Source organism: Aspergillus oryzae, chromosome 8 (assembly GCF_000184455.2).
Source record: "Aspergillus oryzae RIB40 DNA, chromosome 8".
NCBI lineage: Eukaryota > Fungi > Ascomycota > Eurotiomycetes > Eurotiales > Aspergillaceae > Aspergillus > Aspergillus oryzae.
The window spans coordinates 2,394,860-2,408,507 of NC_036442.1; the positions used below are offsets into that span (position 1 = coordinate 2,394,860).

The following is a 13,648-nucleotide window of genomic DNA, read 5'->3' on the forward strand; positions in this document are numbered from 1 at the left end:
GTCGTCAATTGAATATGGTGTATTAAATGTGTTGTATGTCTGAGTGGATAGGTACAGAGGAATATGTTCTAGTTGCATCTTTCAGGATTGGGGAATCTTTTATAGCCCTGTCTGCCATGCTGTCGACGATCAACGGTTCGGCTTTCGCACTTCGCATCTCGTTTTTGAGTGGGTCCGGGTGCCGTGTACATTGACAGTAGTGCGTGGGCTTACTTTAATATGTGTATTACCAACCTAAAAAATGCAGTGGCTATAAAAGTTTTGTGGCAATAGTAAAGTCCACTTGAACAAGGCAATCCGATTGGCTCTTTCTGAATAATTTAGTGGTGACGCATTTTGCGACGGCTTTCATTCCTGCGAGGATAATGCGAGCTCCAACCAGTTCGCTCCTCCATCATGCCCCGACCTTTTCTAACAAACAGTAAGTCTAGTCCATTCTAAAAGCTGTCCAGCACACTAATGCAGTGCCACAATTCCTCTATTGCCAGGATGGTACCTTAGAACCCACCTGTATTCAATATAGTTCTGGTACAGCTTTCTATTAACACAAGATAGTCAGGAATGCAGATCCAGAAAGATTAAATGTGAGCCTAACGAGTCAGCTCCAATAGAACTACAGATTAATCTTCAAAACAGGTGATGGACTTCGACCCGTGTGTCTTCGCTGCCAACAAGCTTCTCGAAATTGCCAGTGGAGCAACCGTTCTCCAAGAGAGCAACAGTCCAGGTCGCCCACTACCCCAGATCAGAGCTTAACCACCAGGCCGCGGTCCGCCGAATACGTATCGACGAAAGATCCCGAAGCGGCACTCCGGAACCCCCATATTGCGACAATATTTCGTTACTATATCGAACATCTGGCCGGATGGTATGACCTCAACGATGTCAAGAGACATTTCGGTGACATAGTCCCTTCATGTGCGCGGAGAAACTCGCTCCTTCTCAGCGCCATCCTAGCCTTTGCCGCAGCGAGTCAGAGTTCGAGCTTCCTGAAGAAAGACCTTTGGGACTTGGCAGAGTCGTATCACCTCGAGAGTGTTCAGGCACTGCTGCAGCTCACAGAAAATCCAGATGAATTCCGGACTGGCGAGACGCTGGCCGCTATTTGTCTTCTTCGGTCGTATGAGATTATATCGCGTGAGTATCTCTTAATCTTGCTTGTGGTGTGCTAACTTGCCATAGAAAATGTCAGTTGTCAGAATCATCTTCAAGGATCATATTCCTTGTTAGCAAGTCGGCCTGCTGGGCTTGAAGCCGGGTTACTCAGCGCCGGCTTCTGGAATTACCTCCGAGAAGATATTACCGTTGCGCTTATAGAGAAACGGAGTCTTATGATAGAGCTCTCTCAAGAACACCTGCCTCCAACAGTCGAGGGCGAAGATGACCTTGCCAACAGAATTACATACCTGCTAGGAAAAGTTATCAACCGATGCCTCAATCAAGACGCTTCGCCCTTAGAGCAGCACGAGTGGCACTCACTCGGCGATGAGCTCGATACCTGGCGTGCCTCTCTACCCGCCTCGTTCGAGCCTATTGGGACTCCGGGGCTATATGGACAAAGTAACTTTCCCTGCTTATGGACAGTCAGCGGATGGCATGGTATAAGCACCTCATACCCACTTATGTATGGGATACGTGAGCTGACGATATCAGCCTCGAGTCTGCAATATTACCACACGGCCCTGGCAATCCTGAGCATTGCTGAACCGATGCAGACTGGCATGAATACGCTCCAACAAATCCAACTCATCAATAACTTTGAGAAAAAGCTCAATCATCACGCAGTTCAGGTCTCGGCTCTTGCGATTTTTAGCAATTCTGCGCCCGTGTGGGTCAATTCGTTTGGCCCCATTTCCTTCTGTTGGTCTTACGCATAGAACCGCTGGGTCTACTGCTGACAATAACAGGTGGTCCGTGGCTGAGAGACTCACAGAGAGTTCACGAATTAATCGAGGAGACACGCAAATGGGGAAGCAAGACCGGCTGGCCAGTTGCGAGTATAGTCGAGTCGCTGTCGCGGTCGGGGACCAGAGGGTGAAGATATGGCAATGGTTATCATGGATCGTGTAGGGCTTATCCGAGAATGGAACCAATAAAAAGGGCTTGTGGTTTAGTGGTATAACGCTCCATTCGCATTGGAGAGGTCCCGGTTTCGATTACCGGCGAGTCCACAAATTTTTTATGTCGACTCGTGTATGTAAATTCTTTTTATCTAAATAGTATCGACCCATTTTGCTTGGCTTTTTTTTTGCAGCTTTCTAATGGATGATGTATCCTATTGACTTTATCCCTGGATCGGCTCGGAAGTGTCGTATTGTTGATGGGGTTGAAAATCGGGCTTCTCCTGTGCGGATTACAGTTTGCTCAAGTCAGAAATATATAACCGTAAGCCGCAATAAGGATGAACTCCCATCATCAGCAATTACTAGCTAAATACAACATTCTCACTCATACTTACACAAGCACTGGAAATAAGGAATCCGACCTATCCCTAATATATAAGTAAAGACCCTCAGTACAGAAATACTGACTAGCTTGAAGCTCAAGTGATTTGACCCGAAGTACCGGCTGGCAATTGTCTGCAACATTAGCTACTTTTACCTCTTGCCCTGTAAAGCATTTAAAAGAGCTATATTTCAACAAGTGGTCCCATAACTCAGTTGGTTAGAGTGCTGAGCTAATAACTCAGAAGTCGAGAGTTCGAGCCTCCCTGGGACCAGCTTTCTTTTTATTTTCTCCCTAAACATCTCCATGATCATTGGGCGATTCTTTTTGCTAGGTGGGTCTGGTGTCCCCTGTGGAGAGATTCTGACACATAGTCCTCGGGCTCAGTATACAAGCAGACCGCACTGTGAACCATCTGTGCCTACACAACTCGTCCAAGCTTTGAATATCTGCATAACCTCGACACCAAGCAAACATCCCCTCTGTAAACCCAGGTTCACACCCACTGATCCCTCAGAACAAGATGTAGGGTGTTCGGGCAATACATTTAAAGGTTATCCCAGATGGGGTGGGAATATTCCTCTATCTCTACACTATAATATGACTTGGATCCTGGTACGAATCACTTCATATCTTGCCACAATAACTATAGGAGTCATGCTTCTTATGGTACGGTATTGTCCGAGTGTCCCTGCATTCCTCTATGCAAGGGTGAGGAGTATACAAGCATATCTCACTTTCACTCGTGATGGAGAGAATGGTAGCTGATCTGGCTTTAAAACAACCCATCGAGGCCATTGATGCCGAATTAAAAAGGATTAGATCCAGTAGTATTTTACAATACTGTACTTCACCATATGCCCTCAACTGCTTACAGACATGTATAAACTATCTCTAACATTTTCAGGGACACGCTGAAGCAAACATTCAATTTTCCGATTAAGTGTATTCCATTTTGCGCTGCTCATAAGCAAAATTGGAATGTAAATCTTTCACCAAGGGCGAGTGGTTTAGTGGTATAACATCTGATTTGCATTCAGAAGGTCCCGGTTTCGATTACCGGCTTGTCCATTTTTTGCTATTTTTACATCCGCCATCTGATGGATAAGATAGCCGATAAGACCATCTTTTTGCTTGTCTTGGTCCCTCATGAACAAAACCAAAAAAAAAGAACAAATAAAAAACAAGGAAAATAAATATAAAAGCAATCAGCGCCAGACTCGATTAGATTCCATTTAGGTACACACGCGTAATCGAATCCGATCAATGTTTTAAGTCTTTAAATCAATATACCAGAAAGTCAATCAAAGCTGGATGAGATTACCCGTGGACCATACCCTTTGGCCGTGGGCCAATAATGCTATTGATGGTTCCGTATTATATTATGGCCTCAGGAATAGACGAACAAAGACAAAGCTTCGTAGAACTCGTCTTGGCGGTTACCGGATGGACCAAGTTTGTGGTGTTGCTTTCAGCCCTTTGTCCGATAGGGCACCTCCATGGATCGATCTGTAGTAGTATGAGAGTCTCTGTGCAAGGGCCTGGCTTTATAAAGGCCCCTTCACTAGACCATCCTATTAGACGTTTATAACATGCACAAACCAAAAGACGTGAAGCGAACAAGTTCAACAAACAAGTCACCTTCACGTTGAGCAAAAGTTCTGATACCTATTCTTGGTCGAAAACAATCGCATCTCAACCTCAACATGCCAAGCAAACGCATATCGAGGCGCCCTTTCCTCTCAAGTGAAGAGGTGACTGTAGGCAGCCTGATCAACAACATCAATGAACCCGTAAAAGGTGCCTATGGATGCCCCTGGCCTCTGGGCCAAATCGAGGACTTTGCAGTCAGATCTGTACCCGACATGTGCGCCGCTACTCAACCCACGAAAGACACAGGGCTATCTGCTTCATTCACCCGTTTATTCAAAACACCCGGCCGCGGCTGTGCAGATAGCGACGATATGCGTCCCAGAGGCGGAAAGCTATATACACTCAAAAACCCGAGGGAGCTATTCCGTAACCTCAGCACAAACAAGGGCGTCAAGAAATGGCTGCAACAACAGATTGGTGAAAAATCGGACGTGTACTTGGTAGAGGGCCTTGCGACGCTAGAAGGAAATTCTACCAGTAGCTGCATGGATAGTGAAGATAGTTATCCGGCTCAGGGAGAACTGATCTGTGCTATGCGTGTTTTGAAGCTTGTCTTTAAGCCTTTTAGGACGAAAACTCTCGAGTCTGGGCGATTGGAGAAGAATAGCTCGTGGGAGGTGTTCTCGGATTGCAAGTTGTTACACTCTCAGGCAGCGGAGTGGGTCGAAGTGTCGGACGGAGAGGAGAGCAGCCTAGGGGACCGGGATCGTCGGGCTATGGGAGATAATGGCCACGGTGGAATGTTTGCTTTCGATGAGGACCTTCGCGAGCAACCCAGGAATCGACGTGAGGAAGTGAGCCGGTTCTCAGATGATTCGCGATAGTTTTATCATCCTTAGTTTCGTGATGGCTAATATGCAATGATACACTGGGGTCTTTCTAGCCTGAAACAATTGCTTTCTTTTCTTTTCCTGTCTGTTTTAGCGCATGGAAAGGGCTCATCTCTACTATTTTCAGTTGAATCATATATCTGAATATGTGCTGAGTAGCTTGACCTGATTATTAAGTAGGGCTTGAGTAGAGGGTTCTACTCTACGTGTGGATACGGTTGATTCTCAGAGCGTACTTGGAATAGAATCGTTTACAGGGTCTGTCAAATACCCCATTACTGATTCTACATTGGAGATGATCTGGTACATAGCAAAAGATGTTTTGCATACCTATGGAATAGCGACTAGGTACTGGAAGCACGAATATGCTTTTGTCAGACAGCAAGAGCTATGATATATGGCCGATGGAGAATCATGTTCCGAAAAGTAACTTAAGGGAACGTTGTGGAGGGACGACTTTAATCCAGATGGAAGCGATCGACCTTCAGGATCATGTGCTCCTCCCAGCGGCTCTTCTGGCCCAAGTAAATCTGGGGCTGCATCTTGTCTTGAAGCGAAACGGATGACGAGGCTTCTACTCCTTTGGGTGGAGGTAAGATTTCAACCTGTGTCTTTACGATGCCGGTCGAAGTCAAGACACGGCCATTAGCACCGATAGCTTCAGCAGACACCGTATGAACATTGCCGGATTTAAGGGAAAAGGCAGTCTCGAAACCAGTACGTTTGGTCTCGCCAAGGTACTGCCGCGAGCCATACTCATCCGTAACTTGGTAAAAGCGCCAGACCTTGGTTTCGGTATCTCCGTTCCAAGAGACGTACACAGTAGTGCCCTGATCGTTCTCGAGAGAAACAATGGCCGGCGTCTCATTGGGAAGACCGGTCCAGTTATACCGGAAGCCACGGTAGTTCTCGACACCCAAACCCAAGAAACCAGAGTCCATGTATGTATGGAAGATAGGGGTACCGTCGGGACGAAATTCGGTTAGGGCACCTTCAGAGCCCCAATTGACGAGCACATTCCTGTTGGGGAGGAGCTGGGTGCTCCCCTGAGATTTTGATAGGAGACCATCGGGAGGCTGGAAGGCTTGGACAATGGAGGCCTTCCAAGTAGCCGTATTGATCTCGATGATTTTGCCCTGGGAGAAGGGATGGGTGTGGACTTCACTGCCACGGCCGTTCTCAGTTCCATGAGCAGAGTTATCATAGAGCGAGATAACTTCTTTATCACCGTCCCTAGAGACAAAGCGCGCGTGATGCTGGAAGCAGAACTTGACGTTGGGCCCAAGATCGAAGTCGGACTTGACACCACCCAGGCGCCAGATAATCTCGCCGGTGGAGCCGTTGATCTTGTGGACTGCGCAGGCATCGCGAGCCGAGATGAGATAGTTACCCTCGGAATCTTTGTCGACGGAGTTGATGTGGAAGTAATCCCACGCATCCGACGAGTTGTAACCGGAGCCGGCTTGGCCCGGGTTAATGGGTAAGATGGCCTCTGTAGCAGTAGTTTAGTCATTTGTTGCTGCTCAAAAGGCTGAGGCACCACTCACCGTCAGGGAGAACATGGTCCAAACTAGACCACTCAAAGAGGAGCTCTCCAGTTTCTATATCTAGCTCTATGCCGGGTTTAGTTATACGCGCAACAGACATGGGATACTGATGGTTACCTTGAAAGATAGCATTGACAATCCACTGTTGCTCGGGGCTTGCTCCCCATCGAGTAAGGTCCTTGGGGATGGGCTGATAAATTTGAATGAGAGCGGTTTCCTCATTGATGATATGGAATTCATGTTTATCGGTCAACTTGTGATTCCCCGCGCGCAGCTCACGAATGGTCTCGTAATGCTGGTCCAAGATAGTAGTATGACCATGACCATGACCATAGCCCGCATTGTGGTCTCCCTCAAAGCTGAAGAGAATGTCCTTGCCCTTCCAGCGTGCCTTCTGGAAGTTCGTTGCCCAGATGGAGTAATAGCCGTAGCCCGACCAGACTAATTCTCCATCATCGCGGAAGATGTAGGGAGCTGCCTGACGAGGACCATGCATTTCCCCGGCGTCATCTGAAAAGCCTGCAAAGGGAGCAACAAAGAGATATCCCTTTTCGACATCTGGCGCTGCCGGAATAGTGATGTTCAGTCTGGGAGGCGCCAGATCAGGACGCGATCTGAATTGCCAGTCCGCCGCCGCAAGGGGCAGCAACGCAGTAAGCCAGAGCGAGCGCATGATGCGTGCTGAGAGCACAATGATCAGCTTCGCGTCGTTCCATTACGTTCAAGGATGGGTACATTAACCTTTGGTAAAGACGCTGCACTGAAGAAATATCTAAACTCAATATCCTGATACTGAATTCAGTCAAAGGGTTGTCCGTGTGATAGCCGTTGTTTGAGAGAAAAGGAAGTTGATGTGGCTCGGGTGTACAGCATCTTTATATTCGTGATGGATGATGGCACTGTTGCCGGTTCTTGCGTGATCCCTGCCCCGCACCTGTTCCGAAGACTACATAGTATGTACTGTACATAGAATACTCTGACTTCCTGCAATATCATTTCGGCCAATTTGACGAGATCCTGTCGATTCATACCCGATTGGGTGCCCGCTTTCTGCCAAGTCACTGCCCGGCTGAACCCAATTCCTCGCCTAGATTGTTCTCGCACAGGGCTTCATTATGGTACAGTAAACGTTTGTCAACTCTATCCAGCAATATCTGTGAAGCTGATTGGGTGATCGAAAAGTGTCTCTGCTTGGACCAAAGGCTAGACGTGGGTCAATACGACGTCCTACCCGGAATAGTACATTAGAAGAGGACAGAGCTGGTATTTGATGATTCCAGCGCTTCGGGTGACGGTATATAAGTAGGTAACTTGTTGCCAATATTATAAAATAGTTAGATTAAGATATACTGATAGTAAACTACTAATGAAGACATTCTTCACTTGGTATCAGTACTAGACACTAAATCCTCTGATTAATGACTGGTTTCGAAGCCAAAAAAAGATCGCGTTCCCCCGACCCGGGATCGATCCGGGGACCTCTCGGTTACAAAGATATTTTCTATTACAGCCGAGCGCCATATCCAACTAGACCATCAGGGGTTAAGCGATGGTGGGCAGCCAAAAATTATGTTATATAATCCAAAATAACTACTTTAGCCTGACGCGCGAAAAACACGATGTGACAAGCACTACCAACAAGGGACAATCAATGGTCCTCCCTGTGATCTAAACTATGATCGATGGCCAAGACTACACCTATAAAAGTAGTACTGACAGGCAGGTAATCATCCCTCAATTCACCGCTTAATTGATTGCGCTCTTCTACCCAATCTGTCTATTTTTCCCTATATCTCTACGCAGGTGTCCTAAGGGGGACTCATGGAGAACGGAAATCTCCAGACGCGTGCCACCGCTACGGTGCAGTCTCTGGGGTGCAGCTCTCGTCCGGATGTACACATCGAACTCGTTGGAAAAACGGAGCGTTGATCAAATTCCCATACAATTGGGGATATAATTGAATGAGCCGTCTCCATCGGCGTGGCCTTAAACCAAATTTTGAGTTTCATAGAACAGATTCATGGAAGCTGATATTCCTATCATGGAGCTGATATTAAATAGCAGTCATGTTGGATTGATCACCTATATCGTCTTCAAAACCCAAACATTGATCACACGACGAATATTCTCAACCAACTAGCTGTAAACAGGATAAGCTCTATACATAGTAGGTAGCAAGCCTGGGTATATTCGACTGTCTAGAACAGGCAAATTTGAGAGTGGAGGTGATTAGCTGGACCAGATTAGCATCGGCGAATCGAGTACCGCGCCATACATCTGCACTCGTCTCCAGTCTAGTTATTGTGGAGGTTTCACCATAATATCCTTGTATGGCGTTAGGGCTGAGAAAGCTTTCAGGTATATGACATCATATCTCACGGTCTTGCACATCACTGGAAAGGTACCGGAACATAGCTATTCCGTGGCTTTTCAAAAGAACACTCTAGCCCTTGAAACGAAGAATGCCAAGTACAGATACGTGCGCAAGCTTCTTGCAAACAACTTGAAGGAATCAAGTCTTACACAAAATAGACGGCCAAAGCCCAAAGCCTCGACCGTTCTGCGACGATCATGGCTTCAATAAGGATGGTATATGTAGTGAATGGGTTGAGGTCATGATCAGCAATTGATTGACCAGGATTACGACAAGATGAAGCTCAGAAGGGTGGTTTGAGAGACTAATAATAGCCCTTGACAGCTTCCATGGAGATAATGAGCCACCTCTGTCATAGTTCTTGAGAGGTCTGAGGGAATATGCGAATCGTGACGGATTATGTGTAACGTGTTCATGACTTGTTGGTTGAACAACACTCTTTCGTTTTCTAGAGAAGGTGAAGCTCGAAGGTATACACGGTACTGGTGACTAGAGGAGGATATGGACAGCCTACCAAATCGATCACTAGTCGAGAATAGTGTTGCCTGATTGGACATATCCTGCGTGTCGTAATTCCGCCGAGTCAGGGGTACGGAACCAAGGTTCTCGAAGGACAATGACCTCAGCCATGGAACGACCAAAACCTGTTAGGGTTAAATGAAGCTCCCTTGCCTGAAACCGTAAGAAATGGGATGTCGTCATAGGGCGGCCCACCAGCCACAGAGGAGCTCGAGCGCCACAGCAGCCCCACATCAAAGACGTGGGGATCAGCGGGTATGATCTAATTCAGTATCATTTTGTATCATTTTAAACAATGCCCTATATTCACCTTATTCATGGTTCCCAGACAAGCCACAACTATGTTACGTCATCGGGGTGTAGAATCCGACTTCAGGAACGCGGATGGAAGGTATATAAGCTACTGCTCAACCCACCCTGAATGACTTTAACCAGAGATACCCAACAAACTAAAATCATCCTGACACTACATCATTACAACAATACAACTAACATCCATCCTGCCATCTAATATCAAACAAACCACACACAATGTCTGGCATGCTACACAAGGTTAAGGAGGCTGTCACTGGCCATCACGACTCGACCTCCGACACCACCCATACCAACACCACCAACAACGCCAACTACGCTGAGAACCCTAAATCCTCCAACCACGGCCCTCACGGCTCGGCAATTGCGAACAAGCTCGACCCCCGTGTCGACAGCGACCGTGGTAAGTCACCTTAGGCACCTGAGCCTGGGTCACTCAACATGGAATACTGAACACTTATAGACAACCGCGCTGGTCATCACACCACCACCACTACCGGCCCTGGTGGCACGACTACCACCCACTCCAGCACCCATGGTCCTCAGCAAGCTCCCGTTGGCGCCGCTGGCGGCGTAGACGCTCCATTTGGCACAACTGGACATGCTGGTTCCCACTCTACCAACGCTGGTCCCCATAGCTCCAACGTCGCCAACAAGGTCGACCCCCGCGTTGACTCTGACCGAGACAACCGCGCTCGTCACGAAGCTCTGGGCGGTGCTCACGGCCCTCATTCGTCCAACTTGGCCAACAAGGCTGACCCCCGTGTTGACAGTGACCGAGGTAAGTGACCTCTCTCTTCACGCGATTGCCATATGTCAGAACTGAGACTAAGACAACAATAGACAACCGCGCCGCCGGTATTGGAGCTACTGGCGCCATTGGTACCCCTGGCGCTTACTCCTCTGGAGCAAGCCACGGCTACGGCACTGGCACTGGCACCGGCGCTGGTGTTGGCACTGGAACCGGCCTTGGCCATGGCCATGGCACTACCACCTCGACCGCTGGTCCCCACAGCTCCAACCTCGCCAACAAGGCCGATCCGCGTGTCGACTCCGACCTGGACAACCGTGCCCGCCACCAGGGTCTCGCCAGCAGCAGCTACAACACCTCTGGCGGTAGCACCACCGCGGGTCCCCACAGCTCCAACATCGCTAACAAGCTTGACCCTCGCGTTGACTCCGACTTGGATAACCGCCACAACGTTGGCAATGTTGGCACCCAGCGCCATATCTAAAATGGTTGAACTAGCTTCATGACGAAAGACGTTTATGATTCGAGCTAATTAGTACCCCTGTCTTTTTCGAGATGAAATTCTTCTGGCAATGATTTCATGCGATGTACCTTAATGTTGCTATTACCATAATATGATCAACATTAATATCTAATACACCTTCAAGCACGTAGGACATACTAGTAAGATATGCTGCAGACAAGTATTTCAAGAATGGGACCTTGTAAGGATACACAGGTCAAGGGTTGAGTGATCAGCGCTAAATTGGATCAAGGGCATAAACTTTGGTTCCGGAACTACCAGCAGCATTATCCTAACGCATGATGAATTAAGTGGCACAGTGACCGTTGTACGAAATGGATGGCCACGGCTAGGCCGTGTGATAGCGTGGACCCTGCTGCTGTCAGATACTCCACCCCACTAGTTCTGATCTCGGCGCTTATATTGTCCAATCCAAACAAGAGTCCAGCCCATGGGGGGAATATTGGCATGCATAAGGGAACTGATATGAATGATTCCATTGATGGATGTGATTCCGGAGTCTACTGTTAGCTGCAGCGAGCACGCAGGAGTTGGTTACATAGAGGCTGCATCAGGCGCAGTGAGACGTAGAGATCACATCTGATCATCTAAGTCTAGGCTCAATTCCCTAAATGTGTACCACCAGTGGCATCCCAATTGTCCATACAAAGAATCTTTTCTCGCTCTGAGACTAGAATACAGGCGTTTTCCTCGCCGTACTATTTCCTTACTGGTAGTTATGGCTCATTCTGTTGACCACTGGAGGGAATCATAGGACGAAAATTTATTTTGCGTTTTTATCTGTACCCTTACTAAACACTAGCATGCCTTAAAAAAGATAGCGTAGCGCGGCATATCTTCCCTGATCCCATAACTCAAAGAAAATCATGGTCGAATACCCAACATACCCGGAAATCGTTTCATGTAGCCTGCAAGTCACTCACATAAGCAAATCCGAACCGGAAGAACAGCTACACAGCCGGAACATGAACAGTTCCACGTGTCACAGTACCTCTCCAAGACATTATCACTCGAAAGCGGATGTTGCACTCACCACAACTTCCTATTTCTCAGCGGGTGGTTCGGGAACACCCTTCACAGGAATCCTGATAGCTCCATCATCCCGTTTCTCGGGCTCAGGGACACCCTTTACCGGAATGCGGATCGCACCGTCATCGCGTTTCTCAGGCTCTGGGACACCCTTCACGGGGATTCTAATCGCACCGTCGTCTGGTGAGCGGAGAGACAGAGGGATCGCCGATGCGAAGGCGGCGAAGATAGTGATGCCTTGAAGGATGGTAGAGAAGAGCTTCATGGTTTTTGTTTAACGTGAAGGGATATGGCAATGGTAGATTGTTTGGGGAGGAATAGTTATCGGGTTGAGAGTTTCAGGGAATAGTGAGGACTATGTATAGACTCAGACTTTCGTCCTTCGCGTATCCTGCATCCCTGTTTGACATTTCCCTCGGATACTGGAGACATCCAACCCCCCTCCGGACATCTTGGCCCTCTTTATCCAGCGAGGCTGGAGGAACTACCGTGCGTTCTAGACGAATTAGGAGTCATCTTGAGATACCCCTCTTCCCTATCTCAAAATGAGGGGTAGTATCTAGGGAGGGGATAATCCCTGCTAGACATACTGTGATCCAGTATGCTGTGATAATGATCACTAAACAGGTTATATGTACACTTGTGCTAAGTAGGAAACATATTAGTGATCTAACAAAGAGAATATGCAAGTATCTCAAAAGGGGGTTTGTATAGATCCTAAAATAAACCCCCGAAGAGGGCATATGTAAATGACCAGAAAGGGGATACGTACTTGTACTAAATGGGATGCGGCGCAGATAGAGTACAGATTCTGGGCTCGTCTGGATAATTGATGACGTGCTCTATACATATTCTAGAAAATATCTTTACCTCTGATTTGTTAGTAAGGTGGGACTGACAGGGGTCTCGGAATGATATGGATGGATAAGACCTATGGCTTAGCCATCGAGTGCCACGGAAGAGGGCGCGTAAGATGCCAAAAGAGGTAAATGAGGGTGCACTGAGCCGAGAGGAAGTCCTTTTGTCTGGTTGACTTATCTGTCGGATAATATAGGTGTTGAGTACAGTGTTTTATTATTGCAGTCTTAAGATAGTGGCCTGTAGAGCGGGGTATCTTCAAAACGGTTCTTTGCCTTTGTTTCCTTCCTCTGTTGTATAGAGCCCTTCGGATATATCCAAAAGTCCTCGTACTTCACTCTTATCCAGCGAAGACCGTGGCATTGAAAAATGGGCTTCGAATATGAAAGGTAATAAGACCTCAACAGTAACAATTTCGAAAGCTTACTTTCTGGAACAGGGTCGACAGCAGCGCTTCAGATCCTGAACTATCCTTATCCAACGATGCAATCGAGGAGGAGACGTTGTTGCAAACAGCTAATAAAGAACAATCCAAAGCTAGTCATAATATATTCGTCAGAGGGACTAAGCGACTCCTATCCTCTCCTCGAACTCGCATCGCGCGAGATATCTTCATCTGCCTGCTCGCTCTATGGGGCCTCATCAGCATCGCCCATAACATTTTTCTCGCCGCGCGCCGCAATGCGCCACGGAAGCACTGTTATTGCGGCAACTCAACGTCCGAAGCGATATCACTTGGCTGTAAATTCGATTCCCTAGCAGCTGCCTGGTTGCCGCCCTACTGCCGCGACGACGAACTGACAGCTG

At 47.7% G+C, this 13,648-nt stretch overlaps 4 protein-coding genes and 4 non-coding genes across 8 annotated transcripts; 6 read left to right on the forward strand and 2 right to left on the reverse strand.

The window, feature by feature from the left end:
* Window positions 1–396: 396 nt before the first annotated feature.
* Window positions 397–2,038, forward strand: AO090010000357 (uncharacterized protein; the record flags this gene model as incomplete). Its single annotated transcript, XM_023233679.1, has 5 exons — window positions 397–421; window positions 637–1,137; window positions 1,183–1,599; window positions 1,654–1,860; window positions 1,908–2,038. 5 exons carry the CDS (start codon window positions 397–399, stop codon window positions 2,036–2,038), a joined length of 1,281 nt encoding a protein of 426 aa, XP_023094158.1.
* A 61-nt stretch (window positions 2,039–2,099) lies between these two features.
* Window positions 2,100–2,171, forward strand: AO090010t00008. Its single transcript has one exon. It is a non-coding gene; the product is annotated as a tRNA-Ala (tRNA).
* A 474-nt stretch (window positions 2,172–2,645) lies between these two features.
* Window positions 2,646–2,719, forward strand: AO090010t00007. The gene has a single exon. It is a non-coding gene; the product is annotated as a tRNA-Ile (tRNA).
* Window positions 2,720–3,444: 725 nt separating this feature from the next.
* On the forward strand, window positions 3,445–3,516 carry AO090010t00006. Its single transcript has one exon. It is a non-coding gene; the product is annotated as a tRNA-Ala (tRNA).
* Window positions 3,517–4,151: 635 nt separating this feature from the next.
* On the forward strand, window positions 4,152–4,922 carry AO090010000356 (uncharacterized protein; the record flags this gene model as incomplete). Its single annotated transcript, XM_001827315.1, has 1 exon — window positions 4,152–4,922. One exon carries the CDS (start codon window positions 4,152–4,154, stop codon window positions 4,920–4,922), a length of 771 nt encoding a protein of 256 aa, XP_001827367.1.
* Window positions 4,923–5,386: 464 nt separating this feature from the next.
* AO090010000355 (arylsulfotransferase family protein) lies at window positions 5,387–6,971 on the reverse strand (the record flags this gene model as incomplete). The annotated part of the gene is made up of 3 exons (XM_001827314.3): window positions 5,387–6,420; window positions 6,476–6,541; window positions 6,593–6,971. 3 exons carry the CDS (start codon window positions 6,969–6,971, stop codon window positions 5,387–5,389), a joined length of 1,479 nt encoding a protein of 492 aa, XP_001827366.3.
* Window positions 6,972–7,926: 955 nt separating this feature from the next.
* On the reverse strand, window positions 7,927–8,017 carry AO090010t00005. The gene has a single exon. It is a non-coding gene; the product is annotated as a tRNA-Tyr (tRNA).
* Window positions 8,018–9,899: 1,882 nt separating this feature from the next.
* On the forward strand, window positions 9,900–10,915 carry AO090010000354 (uncharacterized protein; the record flags this gene model as incomplete). The annotated part of the gene is made up of 3 exons (XM_001827313.3): window positions 9,900–10,083; window positions 10,144–10,461; window positions 10,524–10,915. The coding sequence occupies 3 exons, from the start codon at window positions 9,900–9,902 to the stop codon at window positions 10,913–10,915; spliced, it is 894 nt and encodes a 297-aa protein (XP_001827365.1).
* Window positions 10,916–13,648: the final 2,733 nt, after the last annotated feature.